General features: G+C 32.9%; 1 protein-coding gene across 8 annotated transcripts in view; it reads right to left on the minus strand.

The window, feature by feature from the left end:
- Nucleotides 1-17,262, minus strand: part of CDH12 (cadherin 12) — a 1,002,553-nt gene that overhangs the window by 188,163 nt on the left and 797,128 nt on the right. For all 8 annotated transcript variants that reach the window (XM_067030826.1, XM_067030820.1, XM_067030821.1 and 5 more), the window contains one exon: nt 5,152-5,446. In XM_067030826.1, coding sequence (XP_066886927.1) covers nt 5,152-5,446 — 295 coding nt within the window. The remainder of the gene's footprint in view (nt 1-5,151; nt 5,447-17,262) is intronic.

Genomic DNA, 17,262 nt, shown 5'->3' on the forward strand with positions numbered 1-17,262 from the left:
CATACCTTTGGTGACAGTGGTGGACTGTGGTAGGTAGAGAGGGGCCTCAGAGATTCCAGCTTCCATGTGTTCATGCTCTTTGTAATTCCATTCTCTGAATGTGGACTAGACTTACTTCTAACAATTAGAATATGGCAGAAATGATAGGATATCACTTTCAAGATTAGATTATAAATAGGCTGTGACTTTGATCATAGATGTTCTCTCTCTCTCTAGCTCTCTTAGATAGCTCATCCTGGAGCCAGGCAGATGCCTTATTGCTAGGTAGCTCTGTTGTGAGGTCCATGCAAAGGACTGAGGCATGTCAACAACCGCATGAATAAACATGGAAGCAATTTCCTACCTCCCCCCAGTTAAGACCATAGCCCCTGCTAACAGATTGGATGCAACTTCTTGAGAGACCTTGAGTCAAAGGTACCCAGCTAAGCCACTCCTGGATATCCATGCTCCTGTGAGACAATAAATGCTTGTTATTTTACATTGCCAAGTTTTTAGTCAATGTATTATGCAGCAATAGATAAGTAATATGCAACCTTTGTGAAGTAATAAAAATGAACATCATTAGTAGTAGAACAAATTGAAACTATGTTCTACCTGACAGAATGCAACAAGAAGAATACAGCACCTCCTCCGTGATATACCTAACGAAGATGCATACGCTGAATTTTCACATGATGAAACATCAGACATACCCAATATGAGGGACATTCTAAAAAACAAGTGGTCAGGAAAAACATGTTAGAGTTATGGAAGTCAAGAAAAATCAAGAATTGTTCCAGACTGAAGGAAACTAAAGAGATCTGGCATTTAAATGCAGTAGGTGATTTTGACCTTGAACATTTTATTATATAAGACACTATGGAGACAATTGATCAAACTTGAACAGAGTCTAAGGATTGGATTGTAATAATGCATTAATGTTAATTTCCTGATTTTAATAAATGTATTTTGGTTGTATGAGGAGAACTTCTTTATTTGTAGAAAACAGCCAACATTCCTTCTCCAGTCTCCTAACAAGGACTATGCTTATGCGGCACAGATAGAAACCAATGGTAGTTTGCCTGTTCATTCTATATTACTTGATGTCCTCTATGTGGCCATGGCTGGCTTGTATGATAAGGTGTTTTCTATCATTTTTTGGTTTCCCTTTCTATAACACTTCCATGAAAGCAAGGAAGTGTGGAGATTTACGTATGTTTCAAAATCATAATAAAGGTATCATAAATTAATATTAAGTATAGTCACAGTCTTCACTATTTCCTTCTTGGAGTTGGACTATTTAAGTGTGACCATGTAGAAAATATTCTCTGTTTAATAACCTACCAAAAACTCCACCAACAATTTCATCTTGGAATATATCCCCAAACTCCATGTAAATCAAAATACAAGTCATAGAAAAAAGCAAGGGGGCACATGTTATTTACTTTTCTATGAAACCAGCAGTATAATTTCCTTTAGGTATATCCTGTTTTATTTAAATTTTTCTAAACATTTTTTAAAAATCAGTGGATAAGAGATATATTCCTCAGATTTTTTGTTTTAAGCATGGATCCCCATCCTCAAATTATAATATAATACAATAATATACTATGAATTCTGAAGTCTTTACAAGTTCATCTGAGATTTAAAAATAAATTTAAAGCTCCCCCAAAATTTTGAAAAGCCACTAACCCTAGAAAAAGGGTACAACTGATTGCAATTAACTTTGTTCTAAAGAGCCTGGGAGTAATTCCTACTTTCTGATCCGTAGGAATTTTCATAGAAAAATAAAGATCAAATAGTAAACAATACTGCATGGAGTTATTGTAATGGTTAAATAAAACAAGGAATGCAAACCTCTATTAGGTCACCTGGTCCCTGCCTATTGCTCAGCAAATGGTAGGTCTTAACTTAATAAATTATGATTCACAATTGACACCTATAAAATGTGTCATAGGGACCTGGTTACGAATAACCAAATCAGCAGCCTAAAACTGGTTTAGCTCAGGCTGAGCAAGACATTGCAGGTATGAATATCGATTTAAAGATGTTAAACATGTCAGCACTCTAGGAAAAATAACTTAAACTGCATACCCTACTGATGCATAATCATCAGATATTAAAGAAGGCGCATTACCGTAATTCATTGTTACTCCAGTGATCTTACAGAATTAAGACCACATTCATAACGTCCAAATTTGTCTCCAAGGAGAAACTTTGAGTTGGGGAATATCTGGATCATTAAGTAATTTCCTTAGGTCAGAGTAAAAGCACTTTATCTGTGAATATCAATTACTTCCATGGCATATTGGATGTAGCACAAGTGACAAAGTGACCTTTCTCTTAAACAATTCATAGATTCACTAGAATTTTCTTCAACTTTTGGGAACTAACTATATTCCATAGTCTTATAATCTCAATTACTGATTTTCCTCTAAAATCTCCACCCACTCTGCTCACCACCATGCTCTCTTTGTAGAGTTATGTTTTTTATAATTTTCCTGTTAGTTTTTTTTTTATTCCTGGTTTAATCGTTCATCATATTTTCAGATGTACAATCCATTATTGCTAAACTGACATTTGCCTAATAGACTATTTCTTGACCTTTTGTATTACACAATAAGCTATTTTACTATATTCTTTTGAAATTGGTTGAGTCTTTTATTAAAAGTGAAATAAGAACATTCTCAGTTATTGGGAAAGGACAGTTATCTCCTAGAGGATACTTCAAGCACAGATATACAAAGCCAACAGTGAGATTTGCCACAATAGTTATATTGCCCAATACACCATGGCTAGTTCTATCTGGTGTTGACTAAACATTATTTTAATATTCCAAGGAAAATGATACAGAAGCAGGAATTGTCTACAAGGAATGTGGGAAAAAAATAAAGAAAAGAATAATCATTAGATAAAGTGACTTAGAGCAGTAAACCATTTCCATATGGTAAGAAGGGTTTGCTTGGGAATGGAGTTCAGGAGCTCTACGGACATAAATGTTATATCTGGATGCACAGCAGCTTCTGGCTAGCTTTAAGTTGCTTAGGTAAACGCCAAAACAAGAAATACTACAAATCTAACTGGGTCTCTAATGGGTGTATTTGGTTATAGGTGTATAGGCAGGATTCCAGAGGATGGCAAATGTAGTGTCTGATAGGTATTTCATTTCTAAGACTGAATTTGCAAGTGTTGTTTCTACTTCTTAGTATTTATTTGAAAAGGGCATATTATGTTAATATAGTCCAAGAATACCTGGGTGAACTCATAACATATGTTATGGTTCCACATTCAACAGAAATACTGCTCTGTTATTAAAAAAAAAAAAAAATTAAAAGGGAGGGTGCATTGAAAATCAGTTTAGGTATTTACTAAGGTCTCGAGTAACCAATGAGAAATTTCAGTTATGGCACATGGGAAAACATTTTAAAGAACCTGTTCTTGCATAGATCTTTCTGATAACTCGTGACAGCACAGCAAATTCTATCTCACCCCAGTACTAAAGCTGGGCCCACTTTGTTCTCTCACTCACCTACACTTTGCCTGATTTTCCAGATTTATTTCTCTCTTCAGGCACTAGCTGCAAACTCCTTATATAAGGGCTCAGCTCTGCAACCCTATCCTTTATCCTAATTGGCACCACGAAAAACCTAATTGTTTATCTAATATGACAGAACTTTCTAATACTGTAGAGGGATGTGTGTGTTTGCTTTAAGGATGCTGTTTCAGTAATAACATGTCACTAAAGGCCATAAATTCATGTAAATATTTCCAATTTACATGAAATAAGCACCAGGTTAGAGAATTTATGTACTGGATTGAATTGTCTTCTTAAAGGTCATACTTTTCCTCAAAGTACTGTCTTCATTTTTCTGCCCCTGTAAAACTAAGACACAATTTTTAAAAAAGCTGTCCCCATTTTCAGGGACTAGTTTCTAATACATTTTCCCAGTTGTATTTCTAAATCTGTAGCAATCATAGCGCCGCGTAAAAGAGGCAGCTCAGAAAAAACCAAAACAAAACAAATAGCAGAAACTGAATAAAAGATTTGCAGCCCTGAATATGCATACAAAAATTTTAAATCGAAGTGAACTCCTCTGAGCTGATTTCTTAGGTGAAGGAGAGAATATGGTCTTTGAATGCCTGATAAGGTCACAGGCACAATTTCAAGTACCTTTATGGTAAATCCATGTGACAACTCCTACAGACACTAACCTGCGTCTGCCCTCAAGGTAGTCTGTGCAATCTTCCTTGCATGTCTGGGATGGCTGTGGGGACAGCAGAAGCCCTCTGATAAATGTCACACATGGGAAATAGTAACAATGGCTCATATCCGAGAGTTTCAAATTGAAACCTAGAAGTGATGAGTAGCTTTACCTTACACATGTGCTAGAAACCAGAAGTTACTATGAAATAAATTGAGAGATTGGCAGTGGTGACTAAGGAATCAAATTTATAATTAAAACTTGTCAGTAAAGCTGGAATCCTTAACTCATTGACCTTAAAATACATATTATAGGACTTTGAGAATTGAAGTTGTTGAATTTATATTTTATTTAAATTATTAAGAATGATGATGATACTATAGCTTAATTGTAAATTTATTCTCGAAATGACTTCATAATGATATTTGCCTCCTAGTTTGATGGAATAAGTACTGTAGGTTACTTATAGCCACAAAGGGTACAATACCTTTTCTCAGAGTCTCTAAGGATAGCTACAAAGAATGCAACACATCCCTTTCTGAACCACTTTGAGACTCAGATGCAATACATACTTTGGATAATTTATTTTGAGTGAAGAATGACTATCTGTATTTGGTGTTACCTCCAGCACTGTGTAGGTGTCTGAATTTGCAATGACAATCACTTACGGTACAAAGTGAGTTATGTACTTAAAGTACAAAGGAATTCCATGAGTTCAGGGAAATGCAAAGATTGTAAAATAGTGAAGAATGTTATATATCCTAGATATTTATGTATCTATTCATACATTTAGAATGGAGCAGGAAGAAAAAATAGTTAAGTAGGAAAAAAAGTAAATGAAATTAATTGTATCCTCTACAGTGCAGGTATAATCTTCTGAGTTACAAACAAGATATTTCCATCAACCTGGAGAAAATAAATGTTGAAAAGGCCTCGTCTGATCTGACAGAAGTTTGATTCGCTTACTCACCCACAGGAGACATTTCTGGGACACTAGCAATATAAGGTCCATCCAAAAACTTTGGCTCATTATCATTAATATCCTGCACTTTGATGATGAATTCTGATTCAGGCTCTAGGGGCTTCCTGGTTTCTATGTCCACAGCCTGAGCACGAAGTGTGTAGAAAGGTTTTTCTTCTCTATCCAGGCTCCTTATTGCATGAATGTCCCCTGTAGTTTCATCAATGGTAAAAACGGTGCCAGCGCCATCTCCTGAGAGGGTGTATTTAACAGTGCCCTCTCCCTTATCTAAGTCAGAATGGAGCTTTAGGGAGAGAGAGAGAGAGAGAAAGAGAGACAGAGAAACACTATTAAAGGGATGGTCCCACGTTAAAAAGCCATACTTGCAGTATAATTTTTTACCAGAAAAGTTAGACCAAAATCTCATGTTTTTTTTTCCTTTTTTTTCCCACCAATTTTTTGATTATAAGCATTTTTAACACACAAAAAAAGTTGAAAAAATGTATGGTGGACACTTATATATACCTATATATATCTCAGAGATTCCGTTGTTTACCTTCCAATTTAATCATATAGGCTTTTGACTTACAACATAGATAGATCATATCCCTATCCTTTTATTCACTCTCCTGTCAATCCATCTTATTTCTCCATGCATTACAGAGGTTAGAAGTACAACCCCAAATCCATCAACATGCATAAATACAACTATTTTGAACATTTACTTCTTTTATATACTTTGGGGGATAAAATTTTCATAATATGAAATGCACAACTCTTAAGTGTACTTAGAGTTTCATTTAAAATGATTGTTGTATTAAAATAAATTAGCTCATATATATTAAATCATACAACTTCCAAATACTGAGGCTAGAAATCAGTGACGTGAATTCAGTGAGAGACATGGTTAAAAAAAAAAAAATCAGAAAACTCTGAGCCTTTTCATTTGAAAGGAGAGGAGAGTTTTGGCATACCAGGTCAATTTCAGATATATACTATGCAGTATCTCATTTTAACAGACTGACTCTCAATGAGTTATTCTATATTACTCAGCCAAGCAATGGGTAGAATAACTGATTATCCTTTCAGATTCACAGGCAAATGGTTAGCTCTAATCCATTCTATATACTTGAAATGTTATAACATAGAAAATTTTAATTTCTGCTAAGTTCTTTTGAAATTCAACACATGTATAATTCACTGTAATACAGTATGGAATAAGACACACATCAATATAATAGGGGAGAGGACCAAAGAGAAGAGAAATTATTATTGTGATACTGTAAATCAGTGTTTTTCAATCAGGAGTCCAAGAATTAATGACAGATGGACATAGTCTTGGAGATCTATAAATTATTCAAGAATAAATTTATATAGATAAATAATATGATATAAATATTTCATTATATATAATTCTCTAAGAATATGTATACCATATATTTCATAAATAATAAAAATTTACATTCTATTTAAATTTAAAAGGATACATATTCTTATAAATAATATTGTTTTTTATCCAAATGCTGATCTAAAATGTTTCGATCTATTCTCACTTATTTAGGTACAGCCATCTGATTTCAATGTTCAAATTTTTATTTTTAAAAGCTCATTCCAGTCAACGGATCAGTCAAAGAAAAAATGTTAAACTTTTAAAGTGACCATGGTCATTTGGGCTGTGATTTAAAATTTTCACACAAGTATAGGTGTCTTGCAAAATTTGGGGTAAAAATGAGTTGTTTTTCTTAATGTTTCAACACAACATAAAAGCTTTGAAAATATTTTATATTATATAGTTATCCTCTGCAAATAGGCGTTCTGTGTATTTGTATTAGTAATACCCAAACACAAAAACTCAACTTGGCTACATCTTTTCTCTTAAACTCAACATTCTGCTTTAGCTTCAGTAAAATAACGTCATCCTTCATATTCATGTTATTAAAATGACTTTATTCATTTTGTGAATTTGTATTTACTTCAGATTGCTCTGAAAGTATGTCTGCATAAGAGCATAAGCAAAGGATTTGTACTGGGTAAACGATATAATTTAAACAATGAGAAAACTATAACGGGGTACCAGGTTTTGATTTTTCTTTAAAAGTTTCTGTATATTTTACTCAAGTCTAAGGAAACTTGCAAAGAATGACAGGAAGAAGTTTTTTCCTCCTAATATTTTATGACCTGCTATAAAGCATAGGAAGTTTCAAGCGTAAAATCAATCTGTAGATAAATGTTCTTTGAACTTAGGAATTTCAAATTACAAATTTCATCCATACTATTAAAGATATTCAACACATGAACATTTACTTTTACTTTCAAATTTATATAAAGATAGAGACAAGCAAAAGCCCAATGCAAAAGCAATGTCTTTATAAACTGGATCCATTTTGCCAAAGGCTCCACAGAATATGTGGTGATATTGTGGAAGCAAGTGAAAATTCTAAGTAGGTTTTTACAATATGATCCAAGTAGAGTCACCAAAAAAATTTTCATTTAGCCAAAATCAGAACTGTTTCCTTTTCAAACTGACATAAGAATAAAAAAGCAAATGTCTTTCCAGCTCTATTCAAGATCCAAATTAAATTCAGTTGCTGCTACTCTACACTTCTACCTTTTCCTTCTAATTTAAATATGGGTTTGGCAGAGATTAAAGTTTCAGAAGAAATATGTGAAAATACGTTAAATTTGAACTGAAAATGAGATTGATGAACGTAAAATTCTTGAGAGGATTAGAATGGTTACAGCAGTTCATTGCATGTTAATACCTTAAAGAAGATCACCTTCAGTACCCAGCATTGACAGGCAATGTTTAAAATCAGTTATTCAGTACCAAATGTAAAATGGATGGTTAGTGGGAAGCTGCTGCATAGCACAGGGAGATCAGCTTGATGCTTTGTGACCACCTAGAGGGGTGGGATAGGGAAGGTGTGAGGGAGGCTCAAGAGGGACAGGATATGGGGATATATGGATTCATATGGCTGATTCACTCTGTTGTACAACAGAAACTAACACAACATGGTAAAGCAATTATACTCCAATAAGATATTTTTTAAAATAAATAAATAAATAAAATAAAATTATTCAGTATTGATCGAGCCCAGTACATGGGTGACTAGCTAAAAGTATTGGTATTTTTGCAACATCAATTCTAATGTTAAATAAATGATGTTGGCCCGATGTTGGGTATTGTAGAATTTGCTTTGTATCACATATAAAATAATTTGAATAGAGAACATATATAACATAATAGTTTATGTTGTAAACTCACATAAAAATCCCTATCACCCTCTTACTTAGAGATAACTTCTTTTATCATTTTATACACTTTCCATTATATATACACATATATTGATATATAAATGAAAGGGTATACATATAGAAATATGTTGGTATATGTTTTATATGTATATATAATATTATTTGATTATAAATGCATATATACATGATATAAAAATGAGAAATGAGTCAACATTTTCAATAACAATATACCATAATCATTTTCAGTATAATTTGAAACTTTTCAGAATTATTTTTTAATATCTGTATTACATTCGTTCAAAGGAAACTGAATGATTCAATGGGTTTTGCTTATCCATTTATAAACAATGTGATGAATATGTGTGTGTTGTCTTAATTCCTTAAATAAACAGGTAAATATAAATAGAAGGATAATTATAAAGACCAAAAATATAACTTTAATGAATCAAAAAATTGTGAATCTTGAATGATTCCAGAACTTGATGTCTACAGATGAGATTGGTTTCTTAAATTTTTAGCAATGCAACTCAGGCTTAGCTTACATTATGAGGCTACTTCTCAGTTTTATTTGCATTTAGCAGGAGGGAGGGTTAGAGAAGGAGTCACTTGCTGAGTCTTTGGGTTGTGTTAACTACGAACAATCACATGATGCCATTTTACACAGCAGCTTTAAGTTCCATGTAAGATAATAATTCCACAAGGATAACATTATTTTCCTTTATAGTGATTTAAAAATAACGCAAGAAATATTTCTTATTCTGATTATTTTTTTAAAAAGCTGTTTCTGAGTAGGCGCTGACTATATTTAGTGACTGAAGCAGCCAAATCCAATAATATAATCTTTTACTATTGACACTTAAAATAAAATTTCTCCCAGAGAGTTCCATAAATGATAGCTATAGAAATATGCACTGTCCAGGCAGTTGTTTTGTGGAAGTGGTGTTGTTATTTTCTGATGTTTTCCAAGTCATCTCAGATGGAGCATGAAAATGAGATGCCAAGAGAGGCTTAAAAAAGATACCTAGGACTAGCTACGGAGTGTAAGCAAATCTGAACTCCAGTGTCTAAAAGTTTTGAGAAAGCTAATCTAAAGTTAAGTGTTTACTAGCATCTCTCAGATTATATTTTACAAACTCCTGCAGAAAAAAAGAAATTTATTCTTATTTTCTCTGGGTTGAAATGTGCTCATAAAATGGGAAATACTTTTTATATCACTACACCCAGCAGTGATTTTATTTCCATTTGCTATTTGCCAGGGTAAGGGTGGTTACAGGCATGAGGAGGGCATGAAAGATGTTGGGAGGAGAAAGGTATGATTCTGAAAAGGTTTTGCTAGAAAATCAAAAATCAAAAATTGTGTTCAACAGGTATTTCATTTGATGTATATACCTGCAAGTTGCTTTATTAATTATATGTCTATAAGTTTTATGGTACACTACATACTATTTTATAACCTGAATTTTAGATGGATTATATAACAATTTGCTTTATCAATAAGTATGAATTTATTACATCTATTTAAGTGAATCACAGGTATTTTAATCAAAGTACTACATTGAAATGGCTAAAATCAGAGTATGGAAGAGCTTGTAATGCACAATTTTACCTTCATTTTCTCAGTCTCATTCAACAGGGAAATCCTGTTTTAACTGTTTCTGTTGAATTCTTACTAAAAAAAAAATGTGGATGTTTGTTAAATAAAAAATGTTATAATAGTATTTCTTTTATCAATTTGAATAATACTTATTGACTTGCAAACCCCAGGCCACCTCTTTTTTTCCAATGGAGTTGTAATATCATTTATTTTACTTGTTATCAATGAAACACTGGTCTGAATAGTATATGTGTACTTTGGGTCTGAATTCAGTTCAATCATACAATGTAACTGTGGTTCTCTATTTTCTACTATTATAACATTAACACCTTTACAGTTCCCCTTAAACTCCTTCCCTTTCTCATCCCTGAATTCCATTGTCTTTATTATACAGAATTAAGCACAAAGATTTTGTCAATTCGGTCTATTTATGTATTTATTTATTTATTGGTCTCTTTTTTTAAAGTAAGCTCTAATGGTTAATTTTATGTATTAGTTTGACTGGGCCACAGGGTGCCCAGACATTTGGTCAAAGACTATTCTTGGTATATCAGTGAGGATATTCCTGGATTCGAATAACATTTGAATCAATAGACAAAGTAAAGCAGACTGTGGTCCCTTACGTGGGAATGCCTCATCTAATCAACTGAAGACCTGAATAGAACAAAAAAGCTGAGCCTTCCATGAGTAAGAGGGAACTCCTCCTGCCCGACTGCCTTCAAGCTGTGACACTGGTTTTTATTCTGCCTTCAGACTTGAACTGAAACATCAGTTCTTCTGAGTCGAGCCTGTTGGTCTTTGCAATAGAAATATACCATGTGTTCTCCTGGGTTTCCAACTTGCTGACTGCAAATCCTGGGACTTGTACACTTGTACAAGCCAATTCTTGATAATAAATAAATATGTGTCCTATTGGCTATTTCTCTGGAGAACCCTGAGGAATACATAAACCTTCAAAGCTCTCTCCATCAGTTGCTGCTAAAACAAAATAAAACTAAACAAAACACTAACACTCTTCTGATAATTATAATAATGTACATATTTTTGTTCCATAGCCAAATAACATACAGTGCCTATATGATTACAATATTTTCATTTTGCATATGGAGTTTTTTGAGATATCTTTTTGTTTGTATTATTTGCTTTTCTCATATCTTTAAGCTCACCTCATTTCCCAGGGCCAACATCAAATCTCCTTTTCAAAACATACGTTGTTCAGGGACCTCTCTTTCTTCCTACTCCAAACTAGACCATTTGCACAATTTTCAACCTGGAATTTTTTTTCTTTATTAATCTCCTGGTTTGCAACACTATTTCTTGGATTTTATATTTTCTTCTATATTAGTTGATTAATTTCTTGTCACCAGCCTCCTATAACTTCTTGAGAATGTGTCTGTGAGAGGTAAGTTTCTTTAGTCTTTGGATGTCAGAAATGTCTTTATTTCAGGCTTTATTTCTTTACCTACACATATACTTAATTATTGTCTGGGCATATAGTTCTAGATTGGAAATAATTTTCCCTTCACACATTTAAAGGCATGTATCTATAGTCTTCTAGAAACCAATGATAAAACTGATGTCTGTCTGATTATATTTCCATTGCAAGTAAAGAGCCTGTTTTTTCTCCCCATTTTATTTTACTCTAAAATTACAATCTTATTTTTAGTTTGGTATTCTAATTATTTAGAACACTGTCTCCAAATGTGTGTTTATGTGTGCTTGTGCTTTGAACATTGTCTCCAGATGTGAGTTGATATGTGTTTGTGTTTCTTTCTTTGGGTCGGGCACTCAGTAAGTTCCTTCAATTCAAAAACTATTTTCCTTTAGCACTGAGAAATTTCCCTTTATGGTTATTTCCATGATTATGTTCTATCCTCCATATTTTCTGTTGTCTTTCTGGAATTCATATGTTCAATGTTAGATCTCATGGACCTTCTGTAAATAATATACTTTTTCTACAGTCATTCATTTCTATATCTTTTGGTCTATTTTGTGAAAAAATTAAAATGTATCTTAAAATTATTTATTGATTATTTTCAGCATTTTCAAAATCAATACACATATACCCATGTGCACACACACACATACGACACGCATATTAACTTCCAAGATTTTTTTCCTTTACTACGAATGTCCCCTTTTAATAGAATTGTGCTCTTATTTTGTGGACACTGGGAATTCTTGAATCTTTTTGAGGACTCTAATTTGTGTGTGTGTGTTTCCTAAATTTTCTGTTCCTTAGGATTATTTTTTTGTTTTTGGTATTTGAGCCTATGTCGTTCATATTGCTGGCTTTCCTTAAATGTCTGAAGACTCTCATTTGTCTGTTCATATTTAAGGATGGAGTTTTGAACTTGTGGGTTGAATTTATTGATGGCAGTTTTGTCCTAGGTTGAATGGAAAGAGAATCAATCATTCCTTTCAATTTCAGATATTTGGTTGGGGACATTCTAACCACAGTGGAGTTCCATCACTGCCCTAATTATTTCCAGATTCTCTACAGAAGAACTTCTTTTTCAAAATTTCTTTATTGTTTACATTCTGCTCATTTATGTCTGGATTCTGTGCATTATCATGTAGGTAGAAGGAATTCTGTATGCAGAGTATCAGTTAATCTCTATGTTTTACCCTGCATGTCTTTCTCCTTTTCTCTTAATCAATGGCATTTCTGAGTCATTTTCAGAATTATCCCTCCTTAGTCGGAGCCCTCTCAATATAAATGCTTGTAAGTAGCTTTGAACTTACTTAACCAGTCACCAATCCTTCATGCACTTATCAGTTTTTAGAAATGGGCTAAATGTCTGATGCCCGCCACACCACCCCGTTCAGCATATGCCCAACATCACCTAATAAAAAGCTATATTCAGTTTTCTCCTCTTGTCTCTCCAAATACTTTTTTTAGTTCTTTATTTTTTTTGAACATATATCCAAGAAACTTTCAATCATTGCATTTGGATTTTGTGTCTTTGTTTTCTTTAAGTTTAAAAGAATCATGCCTATTTATATTAATTCTTATCTCATCATTATCTTTCTCAGGAAACTAGGCCCCATTCTGAACGTCTGCAAGAACATGAAACTTCCCAATGTGTTTTTAAATCTTTACTATTCTATCGTAGAATAACTCTTCAGTTTTTAAGTATGTAAGAGCCAATGTGGTGCCATAACAGTATGCCCTACTTAATACTGAGATCCTTGTAACACAAATTACAGACATCTTTCACCAGCCATCTCCATACATACTTTCAGTCTAGGGGAAAGCTTCCCAGTACAGGACATGACTCAGTAAATGTTGGTGTAATAACAGCATGTAAATAGTAATACTTATTTCCAATTTTAAAATCTATGATTATGAAGGCTGTAGAATGATTTAGTACTATGGGTCAGCAGTTAGTGCATGAGATAGGAAGTAATATTATAACTTTCATTTACATACAGGATTCATTCAGATAAATGGGCCAAAATGAGTATGAGAATATTGTATGTGAATTTCTTTGGACAAAATAATTTTATTATATACAAAACAAACTACTTTTGCTACATTGTCCTTGGTGAACATAAAATACTTAGTGTGTCTTCTTTGTAGTTGCTTAGTTCTCAGAAACCTCACAGTGGCCATTGTATCAGCTACAAAGTGATGAGATTATGTTTAAGGCACTGTTTATTGATGAAAGAAGACCAGGCACAAAGATGATCTATAACTCTGCCTTAGTAATGCCATAATGCTAAATTTCTCTTTTGGAAGCCATTGAATGCCCAAGAATATTTGACATTCTATTCCACTCTGCTCCCTGAAGGGTCTCATTTGTTCTTTCTAGCTTGATTGTTGTCATTTGAGCAAAAGGAGTATCACTTTACAAGGCTGGAAATTACCTTTAACAGCCCAATGTTAGTTGAGAACTCCCCTGCCTGGGTTACAGACCTAAAGCTATTTATCATCTGGAAATATTTCACCTTCTATTTAAGAGAGTAGAAATTCATTTCAAAAGGGCCCACACCTCCCCCAAGGTAAGCCAAGGAAGAGCAAAGAAGAACAAAGACTTTTTGCAATGCTTGGGAGCAACAAAAGCTGCTATGCTTGGATATATTATACATCCCATTAAAGAAAAATATATACTATTCACCCAATGTTCTCTTTCATCTTTCTTTTTCTCCTTGAAGATTGCATGTGTGGTTACATGTGAGGGGCATCCTAACTATTTTTTTAGATTGTCATATTTTACAACTTTACCTTGACCAGATTATATTATATCATTTGAGAGTGTCACACTATATTAATAGGTACTTCTGTAAAAGTTTAAGAGGTCATTGGCATGGTGCCTGGATTTGGGAGGAAAAATATGGAGAAGAAGGTTAAAATAATTTCCTTCCTACATTTCCAAAGCTGTAAAACATTTTTCACAAAGCCAGGTTTTAGGTAAAAAAAACATTTCCAGACAATAAACTAGTCATCAAATTGTCAGTAACAGAATCTCTATTTCGAATAAAAGTGAATTTTATGTACGATTTCAAATGTTGTTACTTTTCAGAATACTAGATAGGTTTGTATGATTTATTCTAGATTTAAAATAAATGCCAAAAATATACAAAAAATAATGCCAATAACCATGGATTTTTAATAATCATAATATAATATTATAGCTAGATATCATTTATTAAGTTATTACTATTTTGTCTCTATGTTATTACTTTTATTATTAGCCCTTACTGAATATCAGGCTCTGTGTTACACATTTTATAAGCTTTATTTAATTCTCAAAAAAATGATATGCTAATATTATAAATCTGATAGATATAATTTTTAAACTAAATTCTAATAGTTCAAAATGTAAAATTTAATTTCAAAGCTATACGTTCTATCCTAACTTCTTAGTACATGCATCTAATAACTCTAATAAAGCAGACAGACCCAAATCTTAACTCTAATATAAAACATGGATTGATCTAAAATCCATGATTATGAGCATCAAAATTTGGGGTTAGAGTCCCAAACCCATTCGTTCTTACTTGGATGTTACTGTGTAAGTTAACAAATTTCTTTGGACTTCAGAATCCTCATATGTAACATGTGGATTCTAATATTTGTATCATAAAATATGGAGGATATTGTAGAGAATTTAGCTTCATAATGTCCGTTTCCCTTCATTTATCTCTATTTACATCCAAATAAGCCCAGGATAGCAATATTTGTTTCCACTTCACTTATATTAATTTACGTAAATAGGTGCAAGAAAACTATTGGATACAAAATAATGTTAGGAAACCCTATCAAGCTTCTACTTTTGGCTAGACAATTTTCTAATGGCTTTATATACTTTATACACTTTAATACTCAAAACAACCATATGAGTACAACCCTACTATTATCATCCCCATCTGGTAGATATAGAAATTCAGGCACAGAGAGGCCAAGTTGGCTCAGGACACACACATGGAAAGACACAAAGCTGAGATTCCAATCAGGTAGTCTAATCTCATGCGACTAGCACTTAAACCAAAGGAGCTTTCTTTTAATTCGGTAAGTATCATACCATTTTCCTTAACTTTCAAAACTGGGTCTCTCTTGAGAGGACACACACACACACACACACACACACACACCTACACACATTGAATCTTTGGTCAAATAATTAGCTTAGCCACAGATGCTAGCTATCCAAGTGTTCTGTGACATCAGTTGGAACAAAACCCAATTGCATTATTATGGATGCATTCCTGAGATTGGCTTCATTCAAAAATGTTTTGGACTGCCCACTAGTGATTGCACTAGGCTCTAGAGAACATCACGTAGTATTTGCTCTCAAGGACACAGGAGTCCAGAGTCCAGTAGGGAACAAACACTATGTGTCATAACAACAAAGATATCCATTGGAAACACTGTTTCTTTTTATAGTTTTGTGCCCCTCAAATAGTAATTTTCTATAGAAAGTGTTTATAAGCATATGCTGTATAATTTTTAAAATGCTACATTTGTGTTTTATTAAAGTACAAAGTGATATTACATTTATAGTTAGAAATCATATAAATAATATGCTGTGTCAATTATAGATTTGGAACAATTAATAGTCAACTAGAAAATTGTGAACAATATTTATGTTGAAGAGAATATAGTTAACTTTTATATCGGTGAAATTCTTCAATGAAAATTATTTTCCTGATTTTCTGCCCATGGTCATATTATAATTTGCTTTGAAACATATAAAAGTCAATTATGTTAAAGATGAAATGGAGTAACTATTTAATTAGAGAAATAGTCATTAACACGTGTGGTTTCTTTGTCACAATTTACTAATAACCACACAAATAGACATGTGAATGTGTGTGAGGATGTTTAGACATGTGTACATGTTGTATGTGAGAGAAAAAAAGAGAGATGGTATTTATACATGTTTTCATGTGCTCACACATACACATTTCTGCAAAATGAATACAGGTCAAGTAGATGTACATACTCTAAAACAATACTCTAAGAACACTATCTGAAATTATATTATCTGCTTTTATTCAAGGGTGGTTTGAAGGTGACCCATTTTCTGTAACATGCATTACTGTAGGGATTGCTTTATGTGTTAAAGCACAAAGCCATCTCATTGAAGTCTTTTATTTCCTTTCCTCACTTTACAGTAACGACTTTAGGTGGATTTTGAAAGTATAATATCACCAATACAAAAAAAATCCAATTACTTAAACAGGTTGCTTTCTTTGTATCATGAGTTAAGCTTTATGTCAAATTTACTGTTAAGAATTTATCTCTCTCATCTTATATCCTATAACAGTGCCATAAATATTATCTTATCTGCATGATAATATATACTTTAAATATTATTTTTTGCCGAAAGTATAAAAATGAGTAACCTTAATGTTAAATTTCAATTTGTTACAGAGAAATAGAGTTACTATTCTGGGTAAGAAATGCAGTAGGTTACATCTTGTTTCTAAGTATAGGTTAGCTACGTTTTTTTTAAAAGCTCTCATTATAAACACATTAAGGAAAGAATCATTCTCAGGATTCACTTCCCACTAGGGCTACTAGGATTCCCTAGAAACCACCAAAGAGATAATAGGTCCAATTTGACTTCAACTTTAAAAGGAAAAAGGAAAGAATTGAAAAAAAAGAAAAATGAGCACAGATGTCACAGATACTAGAACCTCAATTTTGACTGCTTTTTAGCAGATACGTAGTACTGGATGCCTGAGTGAAATAAACTGATTTCAGGCTATTGCATTTTTACAGGTCAAATTTTTTTAAACAAAGAATTCAGGATTATAAGGGC

This window comes from Kogia breviceps, chromosome 4 (genome assembly GCF_026419965.1).
Source record: "Kogia breviceps isolate mKogBre1 chromosome 4, mKogBre1 haplotype 1, whole genome shotgun sequence".
In the NCBI taxonomy this organism is placed as follows: Eukaryota; Metazoa; Chordata; class Mammalia; order Artiodactyla; family Physeteridae; genus Kogia; species Kogia breviceps.